Source organism: Limulus polyphemus, unplaced genomic scaffold (genome assembly GCF_000517525.1).
Source record: "Limulus polyphemus unplaced genomic scaffold, Limulus_polyphemus-2.1.2 Scaffold1058, whole genome shotgun sequence".
Classification (NCBI taxonomy): domain Eukaryota; kingdom Metazoa; phylum Arthropoda; class Merostomata; order Xiphosura; family Limulidae; genus Limulus; species Limulus polyphemus.
In genome coordinates this window covers 155004-168187 of record NW_013666668.1, presented here as the reverse complement: position 1 = coordinate 168187, position 13184 = coordinate 155004, and the positions used below count along the sequence as shown (strand labels likewise).

Sequence of the window (13184 nt, the reverse complement as noted above, 5' to 3'; positions counted from 1 at the left end):
GAGTAAGTGTACCCAGCTTTACCTTCTTCTCAATAGAGTATAGATATATGAAACAAAGACTTGTATGCTACACTCCAAAGGAAGCTTTCATGATCCACCACCCCAGCAGCTAGGAACTGAAAAATGGCAAGGACTGCCAAACTCCACCTGAAGAAGGAAGAGGTCAAAGGGCAATGGGAGGAATGAGACACCAGAGAAAGTGCAATGGGTGAATGTGAAACCTTACTTTGAAAAGCAGACTGCTCCTGATTTATTCAATCAAGAGAATGACACGGATGGGCAGCAATTCCTTTCTGCTTTACTCATAATATTCCATGGTCAGTCAAATACATAATAGAACATGACATAGAAATATAAATATATATATATAGCACTAAGTAAGCCCCTAGAGATCTTGTGGAACACTCCATCTCAACAGTGTGTGTTACAACCATAAAGGTAGCAGGTGTAGGTTAAAGTAAGGGATACCTGACCAGGCAACACTTGCCACTTTTCAGAATCCGAATATATAGTGAAGAAAAAAATAATGGAAAAAATACATTTAACCAAGTAGGAGCCAAATCGGATCATAGAGCATTGCCACTGGAGGGAGACGATATCCACCAGAGAAGGATAAAGCTAGAAGGTGCAAATAGTGAGAGAAAAAAGTATGAGGAATAGCCCACACTCCAGAGATGCTATAAAGAAGGCATTCTTTAGAGGAAAGGAAAGAGTAGTAAGCCAACCAAATAAGCTAATGAACCCAATCTGTAAGGGTGAGAGGTAAAAGGTCATGAGACACAGAAGGGTTCCAGGGAAGAAACAAATGGGAACCACAAAAGGAATATGTATGAGCAACTGTAAAGCTCGCACAGGACACAGAAGGCACTCAGGATCTGACTGTGAGTAAAGACAGATTAATCTTTCTGGTCAGTGGAGGGTTGGGGAAGAAAGGAATTGTCCACATAGAGCACAATATAGGTACTATGATAAAGGATCTGGGAAATGTCACTGGCAAAAAGGTTGGACTGATGCTGACTGCAAATCAGCGGGAGAAGTAAGTAGGTCTTAAGGAAAGATGATACAGTGCAAAAATGATGACATTGAAATCCCAATCAGGGATAGGAAAACATAGCATGGACAAATAAGATGGAAGGACAGGAGAGGAAAAAACCTGGAGAAACCTGTTAAAATGAAACATGTTTGACAAGGAAGCTCTATAGCCAGAAACAGTAAAAAATGAAAGGTCCTGATCAAAGAGCCAGGCAAAAAACTGGGAAAGATGAGGAATGGTAAAACAGGAAGGAAGGAATCCATGCCGGATAGAACAACAATGAAAAGTAAACCAATGGCAATGATAACCTGAAGGGTTGGAATGGCAGTAAAGATGTCCAAATGAGGTTGATGAAGGAGTGACGAAGACATAGGTTGGGGCAAAGGTGATGATATCTGCAGAGGTTCCAGAAAAGGAAACCAAGGTTGAGCTGACCAGTAAAGAGCCACCAAAATAATGGAGATACTCTGGGGATGAGATGTAGAGAAGGGAAGGCATAAATATGGAGGCCCCTACACTCCTGGCTGAAGTCATCGACTCCTAAAGCCTAAGGATGAGGAACCAAAGACCAGAATGATAGTAGTTTGGTGTTGAGACGAGTGGCAAATGCACTGATGTGTGGTGTACCCAGACAAAAGCACAACCACTGGAAAATCTGAGAATCCAGGGACCACACCATGGAGCATGGCAACCAATTTGCCACCAGATTTAATGCACCTGGGATATCAGAAGCTAATAACTGTATCCAGTGCTTGTGGACCCAGAATAGGAGTTCCAGCATTTGAAAACAAAGGAACCTGGATAAGATTTCCTTTGCCTAATGACGTACAAATGTTTTAAATGCACCATACCCCCCCCCCCTATAGAAAATGGAGGAAATGAGACATGGCCCAACGAACTGCCAAGAGCTCCAGAAATCTTCTGTGCATCAAAGAAGCACCTCAACAAATAAGAGAGTTTCTGTGAAAAGATGCAGATCCAGATGAGAAGGTGGAAGAGAAACACCAACCACAGTATTGTCTCTGTCCAACCACCAAGCAGGATCAGAAACAAGAAAGACAAATGGAATATCCAAAATATCAGAGAGAAAATTACAAGGATTGTGGAGTTCTCACTGAAGAGAACACATGTGAGCATTACCGAGGGGAATGAGCATTTACAAGGAAGCCCACATCCTTAAAAGACATAGAACCTCTTGAGCCAGCAGAGAAAGAGAGGACAGAGCCTTGATGACCAAGAGCTCTATATCCTGAAGAATAAGTGAAGAAGGCTGGGTTTGACTGAGATGAGAATTGAAGAAAATCCCCAAATAAACCAGATGCTGAGTAGGCGAAATAATGGACTTCTCCATCTTGATCAACCGACTTACTCATAGTGCTTCTTTGAGGAGGAAACAAGTACGGGTGAAAGATACCAATTTGGAAGGAGCCAGAAGAAGTCAGTCATTCAGGTAATATTGAGTCCAGAGTCCAAATGAATGGAGATGTTAAGCGAAGGCCCTAACCACTTGACAAAACATGTTAGGAGTCAAGGTCTGAACAGAAGAGCCCGGAACTGGAACATACGCCCCTCATGAATGAACTGAAAAAAAAAAGGTCACAAGGAAGGAGATATGGGCACATGAAGATATGCATCTACCACATCAAACATATTCATCCACAGATCTGAAATGAAAACCCAACGAATGGACAGAAAAGACTCCATGAAGAAATGAGGGGGATCCAGAGTAATCAGAGGTACGGAGCTCACACAAAAGGAAAGGGAAAGCATCATAGGAAACAGGAGAAACATCCAAAATAAGACAAACCTGTGAGTGGAAGAGCAAACGTCTTCCAAAGGTGCCTGAAATGATGGCATAGCAAATGAAGGATCAGGTAGAATGTTGTCAAAATCATTGTCTTCCTGCATGTTCTCATCTGCATGAAGAGGTGCCAACCTATATAAGAAGCTAACTCCTGACGAACTATGGGTTGCATCTCCTCAGCAAATAGTGTCGATCCCATGGTTTCAGTAATGGGATGTAGTGTGTCTCCACAAATGGCAGGAGCCATGGTGGTAGTTACATTGAATTATGAACTTATAATTTGCGATAATCACTGGAAAAAATCGTAGAAACGAGCACTAACAAAAACCGGAAGCAAACCAACTTAAAGAAAATACGTGCATGTATGAAACCAAGTATGAGCCCACACAATGTATGAAAAATCAAAAGCAAGCATGAAACACGTCCAACTCTCAGCATGCCAATCAAGAAAGTGAGATACATGTAATGTAATACAGAGTGAGCAAACTACTCTGGAAGTATGTGTCATGCTCCTACTGGTGCAAGGTTATCACATATGCTATGCATGCTAAACATGCAGCTCAAACTGAGGGGTATAAAGGCTCATATGTCAAGTGAGAGGAGATATGCATCGTATCAGTCATGGTACAGAACTAGTCTCATCTATATTGGTCAAAGTACAGAGGAATAGCAGCCCACAACCCCCTAGTTCTGTGAAATATTTTGATCTTTTACCACTGTAAAATCAGAAAGGCATAAATTTCATATCTCTCTGCTTGTTTCTGTAGTTGTTGTAAGGTATCTTTGTGCAAAGTTTTATTTGAATTGAGCAAAATATAAAAAAATTGCAGTATTTCTCTCTTGAGCACTTTGTGTATACCAAAAGTTCATTCTTGATGAGACAAAAGACACATACCAGAAGGGTTGGGTGGTTCTGTGACTATTTAGCTGAAATACATATTCAGGTAAGAAAAATGTTAACTTCAGAAATGCTACTTACCTCTCCACAGTACAGACAGCTAGAATCCCCCATCGAGAAGAAAGCGAATGGACTAATGAAGATAAAGAAATTTAATTGATAAACTCCTTTCTGAGAACACAGCAAAAGAAAGGGGAAAACCCCAAAAATACATAACCCTAGAGGGAGAGAAGGAGGAACCTAGTGGGAACATCAATTGGTGGAAGGCCATATCTATCTCAAGCAGGAATACTCTGCCTAATGCAAGTGGTTGTGAAGAAAGAATGTTAAAAGAAACTCTAGCATGGTGCTCAACAAGCATGTATATTTCAAGGGATTGGCAGACTGTATATGTGTAGTGTGGTTGGGCAATATGTCAAGAAATCCCTACTAAAATAAGAAGGCGTAGGGATGAATCATCCTAGATTTGCATCCTGAGGAGAACACAAGATCCGTCTGCTTGGCCACAACAACTGTGAATGGTCTGGTTCTTAGTGTAGGTGGAATTCCAAAATGGAAAAAAAGAGAGAGAGAGGGAATAGGTTTGCTAATAGGTGAAGCAGCAGAAATCATGATTGAACTAGCCAAAGAGAGGCAATAATTAAAATCTGCCAAAGAGTGCTCTGAATTACAGACACACAGAAATAAGCTAGACCAATCCAGATTAGAGGGTATACCACCAGGGAATGTTACCAAGTAACACTTAAAGCTTGATGTAAAGAGAAGTCACAAATACTTTGATAAGAGGACTCACAAAACACTAGGAGATGTAAAGACCATTCTATCAGAATGATTCACTCCAGACAAGACAGCTGATTCACCTCCAAATTCTAGAACATGAAAGGCCAACAAATGGATGTTGTTTTTGTGAGTCCACAAGTGTAGCTGGAGAATAAAGATGTAGAATTCCTGAAAGCAAGTGCCTCCCTATCAATTTACAGTGGAGTTGGGAAATAGATCATATTTCACAATATCAGGATGTCCAGAGAGCTCTAACAAAAGATGATGGCAGGTCCACTGAACTGTCAACATCTCAAAGACATTGATGTGAAAAGATTGCTCTGCAGAATATCAAAAACTTTAAATGTGAAGGTTTTCAGAGATAAACCCCAACTGGGGTGAAGGAAGATAGACGGTCAGAGTCATGTGAAAATGTTTAAGCCACAATGAAAGTAAGAAGTAAAGAAATGACAGAAGGTGGGTCACATGGTATATTCCACTGATCTGCCAGAATCTATTGCAGAGGAAACAAAAGATGCAAGAGACTCCAAAAGACACAGAACCTCACATGCAAAAGATGAAAATAAGAACACGAACCTGAAAACCAGAAGATCAATATCTCAATGAGAGAAGGTGGGTCACATGGTATATTCCACTGATCTGCCAGAATTTACTGCAGTGGAAACAAAAGATGCAAGAGGCCCCAAAAGACACAGAACCTCACATGCAAAAGATGAAAAGAAGAACATGAACTTGGAAACCAGAAGATCAATATCTCAGAAATGTAAGGGAAAAGGCTGAGTCTACCCAGCAAATGAGGTGATAGAATCCCAGATGAATCATATACTAAGTGGGAGTTCATACTGATTTAGAAGTTAGACCAGTAAACCAAAACGAGCAGATTTCCAAGGGAGAAGAAAGAAGAAGATAATGCCTCCTACAGACATGGCTAGGAGATACAGTGGTGGAAAAGCATTTAATGTAAAACAGAGATGTGAGATTTAAATGACAAAGAAAGCTCATGAGAAAAAACATGAAACCTGAGGGTCTCCTGCAAAGTGAGTTCACAGGTGGATAAAGTGTACAATCCAAGTTCCCACAAGACAAAAGCTGAGGGGTTATACAAAAACAACTGATCACCATGATGGCCTCTGAGGTGTGTGGGGGGGGGGGGGCCACTAAGAGGCCACAGGATGAGGAACTTCCCCCAAAAAGTTAACAGAAGGAAGGGTGTTAAATGCAGTTCCCCAAGATAAAACTCAAAACAAAGAAAACAAGTGAACTGTGAAGAACAGTTCAGAGTGACACTCTCCAGTGAATGTGTCAAGGTAAGATAACAGCTGAAGAAGAAAACAGGGCAGTATGAAGAACAGTTCAGAATGACACTCTCCAGTGAATGTGTCAAGGTAAGATAATAGCTGAAGAAGAAAACAGGGCAGTAGGAAGAACAGATTAGAGTGACACTCTTTAGTGAATGCCAGGGTAATAATGCAGAGTCTCAGAAGGAAAGAGTACAGGGGACACCAAATTAAGAAGATGAGTAAGCAAAAGAATGATGGTAAATGAAAGTCAAAATGTGAGAAGAATAAAATCCAAAGCTGGGAAATGAGATTCAAAGAACAGGAGTACTGGATAAAAAGAGAAATATAAGGTCACAGAGAAGTCTTAAGTTCAGGGAGGGCATGGCAACTGAGAATCAATGCAAAGAATAGAATAAAAGAATATACAGTAATGAGGTGAAGGAAGATGAGGAGAAAAATATGATTAAATCATATTCATTCAAGAAGCTAAGCTGAGAACCAGCAGAACAACTGTCATAAAAGAACAAATGTAAAATACCTGAGTTATAAGAGCAGTGAAGGCCAAAGATGGGTGTTATCTGATACTCCTCAAAAATAAAGGCAGTTTGTAAAAAGACCTGGACAACGATTTTTAAAGACAAGTAAGTTTCAGCAGAATTTATAAACAGTGGAGGCTGCGAGTCCTGGGTCCAATATGAAGGATGTGAGATAAAAACAACTACAAGATGTACAATACTGATAAGTTTCAGAGTAATTCCAGTCACCATTTAAAGAAAACAGGACAACGCCTACATAGGAAAATCTAGACCTAAGGTAGTTTCAGAAACATGAACATGAGAAATCATATTCAATAAAATCCATGAAACTGAATTCATGCAAAGTAATAATAATGATAATATTATTTTTTTTTTTTTACAGTAGTAGTAATAGTAGTTTTGTATGCCCATGGTATTGAGGCCTTAATCGTTTCCATATTGACAAAATTAAATTAACAAACCTGAAGATTGAGTTAATGATGACTGGAAAAAATTCCTGTCAAAGAAATCACATCACAGACTCTGGAACATGTCTCAAAATCTTATAGTTTGATTGACTCTCTTGTTACAGGCTCAGTTGAATCAGCTGAGTTTGTGACCCCAAATTGACCTTTATTGTTTTCATACTATAACTTCTAATATGTTTTATGTATCTTCACATAATTTCATAAGCTTTCAGTAAGCATTAAGAGTTATTTGTAGACAAAAAATCATAATTTTTAATAAAGTATTTTCATTAAAAATTTCTCCATGAATATACGAAGTGCAAAGTGATTTTCATGTTAAGATTAAAAATACTTCTCTTTATCTAAAAAATCTCAAATTTAGTTTGCATAATCTGTAAGATCTCCTCAATAAATTGCAAACTTTGTTCAGTACAACTTTAAATTTTATCTACCCTTACTCTATACACAGTTGGTCAATTTGCCCAAACTCATAATCAAAATTCAAAATAAATCTAAATTACCCTTTTTTTTCTTTCTAGAATGACTTCAAATTGTAACATAAATTTACATTTGTTTATTCTAAATAGTTTTAAACTTGTAACAGTATACATCTGTTTATACTTAAATTTTATTGTTTTATTGCCCTTAGCTACCATCACCCTATTGAATTACATATTGCACAAGCTTTTCTTGAGTTGCTTGCAAGCATACCTTGTGAAAATTTCTTATAATCATAAGTACAGTAGTACTTATAGTAAGAATGGGGTGGATACACAATACCTGCAATACAAATTATTTACTCATAAAAACCTTTAGATATTCCATAATAAATCTTTAAAAATATTTGAGAGACACACTCAGGTGATAAACAAGTCATATACATAATTACAAGTCGTAGAACCACTCGAGAAAGTCAGCAGAGGAAATAGAAAAATTAACAAAACAACAAATTTCTCAATCTCACTTACTGACTGACATTGTTTGACACTTCTAGCTGTGCAACAAACAGACTTGCCACAGTTATAAGTAGAACAACAGCACAGAAACAATGTGCTAGTGCTAGAATGAAAAAATTAATTAACTAATTTATCAACCCTTAGTATAGGCACACAACCAGAACTCACACTACATCACCTAAATGTACAGCACAAATGCACATTCACAACGTGTATACACCCACCATTATTTGCACATAACATAATATTATGGTGCACACCCACGCTGATGATATACATACAGGATATCAATACAAATCAATAATGCAGAAGATCATGTCACTTTTATGAAAAAAGTGCAGGAAGAAGTGGAAAAAAAAAAAGAAAGTTTAGGAATGGTCTTGGTGTAATAAAACTTCCTCAGTACAACTTCACGAGGGGGCGTGTCCAACATCTGGTCCATACCTACATCATGTTTGTTTCTGTGTTCATGATACTATACAACTTATGTGTACATACAAAAGTATGTCTATGATTCTTCTACTTTTGTATAGACAATAACGAATCCACGATGTCAATACACAGAAACCTCTTAAGATTTCTATCTTTGTATTTTAATTCACCTATATGACTAATGTACAAAATCATGTTGCCTTCTAGTGCAATCGCGAAATGAGGGACAAGTTGTAAAGAAAAAAAACCCTACAAGTTATGGGTCCACAGAAATATCTGTGTCTTCTGGTGTCATATAAACAGACTTTACAGTACATGTATTGCCTCAAATAATTTAATTCACAGAAACCTCTAGTCATTGTACAATAAGAATAACTAAGTTTGATAAGTTTAGTCCACCTGGCTTACTGTATATAGAATAGAAAAAATAATCGAAGTAGGCATGGATATGATGTTGGACATACTCTCTTGTGAGGTTGTACAGAGGAAGTTTTATTAAATCATGCCCATTCCTACCTTGATTTCTCACTTTTTGGTGCACCCATTCTTACACTTTCAATTTTTTTAAAAGTCTTTTTTCAACTTGTTATTATTATTCTTTATTTTACCTAACAAGTTACTAATTTTTACATTTTAGTTACTTTTATAATGATAAATAAAGAATACACATGAAAAACATGAAGTAAAGTACTTTCCTGGGCCTTCTTTTATTTGTTGTCAACTTTCGATGTCACTTAACCCTACTTTTTTTTACACTAATGATCTACTGCATTGAATTTTTTATTTAATTAAATAATGTACCAAAGAACACAGAACAATAACATGCAAAATCAGACAATGTCCCATAACTATCACAATTTTTCTGTTTTATAACTATGCAATTAGAGCCTTTAAAAATTCAAAAGCTTCTTGATGTGTTTCCCATGGGAGTAAATTTTGAACTGTAAGTGAAATAGACAATTCTCTATACAGAAAGCAATGCAATATATGGCATCATTTGATAGAATAAAACCTTTGTTTTCTATTGGCTATGTTATAAATAATATAAAAACATCAGAGAGAACTGTTGGCAATTTCTGAAAGAGAGGATATGACAAGTGGCAATGGCAAGAGGGGTCTTATTTTCTATTTGATGGCTCTGTAACAAAATGAGATTGAAGGCTATAAAAATTGGCTTTGCCTGTGCAATGACAACATTATAATAAGTAATTTACATTAAATTTAGTACTTCTTGGAGGGGGGTAAATAAATTAGAGAAGAGGGGATGCCTAGAGAGAAAATGTCACAATTTTCATATTAGGGAAAATTCATGATTTCTTTTTAATATTACCTTATGAAAATAAGAGCTTAAACTTTATAAACTATTAAAATTTGGAGCTATGTTTGATGTCAAGGTTATTTGTATACCATGATAATAAAGTAGTTTAAATTTTAAATGTAATTCACTTAAATCTTGTGACACGTGTAGAAAAAGATTCCCGTAGCAAAAATGTTAAGAGAAACGAACACATTTATGTAATAAAAGATAATACTTTATATAAGAAGCTCTGATTAATATAAGTTTTAAAAATTTGTATCTTTTATTCTTGAAATAAAATGTTTTAAACCATGTAAAATATATTTTCAGTTGAGCTACAGGAGGACATTTATACTTCAGTGCATATAATGAATTGTTTGTTACATTTTAAAAATCTGGATCAAACACAATAATTCACTGCATATTTAATAACCAAGTATATTTTTATAATATTTGAAATTGTCTTTCAAAATTGAAAGGATTTGAAGCAAAATAATTATCACACAATGTTTCATTTGTGGATTTATCCTGACAAAAATGTTTCAACTTGTAGGTTTTATATCACCATCATATATTTTAGATAGGTATACCAAAAACATTAAAAATGTTTATGGTTCAGATGAAAGTTAGAACTGGGTGAAGCAGTCCTAAATCAAAAGGCATTGGTGTATAAGGATCTCCAAAAGAATGATTAGTAATGTACTCTAATCAAAATCACATGGCTCAAGCAAAGTGAAAACAAGGGTGTTCTCACATGGTAAAAAGTATTGATATGATCTAGTTGTCAGAACTACTATTTTAAGCCATTATTGAGACAGATGGGTAGATGGTCAAAATTAAAACATGGCAGTGAAAGTAATGGTTTTGAAATCCTTCTTCAACAAATTTATGAAATAAAGAACTATGTTTTGATGTATGTAATTGTATGAATCACCCATCTTATGGAAACACATCAATATTTGAAAAGTATATAGGTCCAAATCACAAACTGTTTACATGTAGCACTGCAACAGTAGCAGTGTCATAAAAAAAAAACCTCTAATTATTTAAACTCTTACCTATTATATCCCACAATTCATGAAAAGGAAGAGCAGCAAGTGATGATTTTTCAATTAGTACACAAACAGCATGGCGCATCAATTCTCCACCTATTCCACGAAACAACTTTTTTTCTGTTAGAATGACTGGGATGTTTTGAATCTCTGTGATAAGTTCAGCACCTAATGTAATTTCAAAGAAAGAAGTAAGTGAACTTTAGAACATGCAACAAAATATGCTCATCTGCAGAATGTTAGCATTTTCCTTACCTGAAAACTTATTTCCAATAGATATCTTCATACACAGAATATTTTGTTCCCTTACACATCTACTTATGTGATTTGCATGTCATTAGCCTTGGTTAAACTCCCACTTAAAAATTATATGTTTAACTTGAACTACACTAGTGTATGATGACAGCATCATGCGATGATAGCCCTCCACTAACAGGAGGATGACACAACCCCTTTATGCAGTAACTCCCATCCATACCAATGGATTCTATTTGATAGAAAAAGGTGCTGAAAAAGAAAATTAATTTACCATTCTCAAAAATAGTATGTAGTTTCATCCAATAACAGCAGCCTGAGAGAGTAAAAATCCTGCAGGAGACAAAACAGCCAGATGATAAAGATAATGGGAGAGGAATGTGTGCAGATTCAACCACAAGCTTGAAGGATTCTGTCCAAGGGTTGGTAAAAATGAAACACACGAGTAAAATAGTTGATGAATCTCATGAATCTCACCCCCTCAAGGCAGACAGAGGAGCAACAGTAAAGAGATGGAGATGCAGGTGGGATAGCAAAAGAATGCCCACTATAGTGTTGGCACAGTTGAGGCATCAAAACATATCCTTGAGAAGAAGAGAGAGAGAAGGCACACACCTGAGAACAATGTATCTGAAGTAAGGTGCCACTGGTCCTACAATGTGAACTGGAATATTCACATGTGTATGTGTGTGTGGCCTGAATGAATGAATGGTTTAACCCGTTGACCACTGGCTATTAACTTTCTGAGTAGCCAATGCAAGCCTTGCTATATTTCATTCCAACAATAAAACTAGTGGATGAAACTGCTTGAAACTTCATAAGAACTTTCATAAATGCATGTAGTTTAAGAAACATAAAACCTGTTACTTTTGATAACTTTATTTATTTGCATTATGATCTTTAATATCTTGGAATATTACATAAGGAAATGGTATTTATAAGAAATGATTATGATATTTATATTTGTTTCAGATTTGAACTTATTACTTTTTATGTTTTAGTACATTTTTTTGAAATCCCAAAAAATTGTATCACCCATAAAATGCAAATTTTATCTATTTTTAATTTTTTTAATAATCGCATACTCTCCTTATGGTTTCAAGTAATATACAAGACCCAAAAATAGTATTTGTAAATAAGCCTAAACAATAAATGAGTATTTTTATTTTTAACTAGGATTTCATGTTTATATATGTACATAAAAAACATTTTAATTTTGTTTCATAAATGTATAATTATTTTAGGTTTATGTGTATGTTTCATTGCAGCCATACTTTTGTTTACTGTGCCAAATAAATCGTGAGGTTAGCATCGCGAACTTTGTACATTTGCCGTAAACTATCATGGCTGTTGGTGGTCACTCTCATTCAGTCCAGTGCAGGTGCATTTCAACATTACTGTAGATATGATAGTAAGAAAGCTTTTCTGGACTTGAATATCATTTCTTTGAACTTTCAAACAAGTTTATTTCAACATATGTCCGTGTATGTTGTTTCATCATACGCATAAAACTAATTGCCACTACTAGCGAATGTATATAACAGTTTACAGTACAAGTGGTTCGAATAACACCGCCTGACCCTAGTTACTTGATACATCTTGTTAGAAGAGATTACCAAACGATACAGACACCATAAAATTACAAAGAAAATTACTTTACAGCACTTAAAAGAGTAGTCCTGGTCACATTCCTCTCATTATAGGCAAGATTTATGTTGGAATTCGAAACTTAAGCTCTTCAGTGTATTGAAACCCCAACTGTGAGAATGTCATAGCTTCTCGTGTATTATTGAGACGAATATATTTAGTCCGTTTGACAACCAACATATGGATTTTTATTATTGTCACTTGTACACTGAGTTTTAAACCATTTGCAATATAACAAAATAAACTTTATATATATCAGTTAGCCTGTTTTAATTCTAAAGCAACAACAACAGAAGTGTGGATCTTACTACAAAGCAAAGATTGTAAGAAGGAAAAATATAAAATTCATATGTGGTACTGGTACTAGTAGTATTACGTACAAATCACACAAGTTTATCATTCTAAATACTGAATCATTTTATTATTATTATTAACTAAATATAAAATTATGCTAAATTATTGAACTTAAAACTACAAATTTAAATGCAAAAGAATATAGAAAATCACAAATTCTTTCAGTTCAGAGTGCTAAGCCTAATTTATGTAAAGACCTTGCACTCGCCACTCGATAGCTCCTAACCCTAACAATCGTAGATCAACTTCTTTTCTAAAAAATATATCTATTTTCAGCTAATTTTTCAATATAATGATCAATATAAATAGTTATACAATGCAGCATGACTTAAGCTACTATATAAAAATCATAAAAGTCACGTACATCCAATGCAGTTTTTCCAGAAGCAAGTTTTCTAAGGCTTATAGAAAAGC

The 13184-nt window shown here is 35.6% G+C and overlaps 1 protein-coding gene across 1 annotated transcript in view; it reads right to left on the bottom strand.

Annotated features, from left to right (window-relative positions):
- The window catches only part of LOC106461916 (tubulin-specific chaperone D-like), a 195197-nt gene that overhangs the window by 41062 nt on the left and 140951 nt on the right, over window positions 1-13184 (bottom strand). Inside the window, exon 12 of the mRNA XM_022389009.1 lies at window positions 10521-10682. Within this exon, the coding sequence (XP_022244717.1) occupies window positions 10521-10682 (162 nt within the window). The remainder of the gene's footprint in view (window positions 1-10520; window positions 10683-13184) is intronic.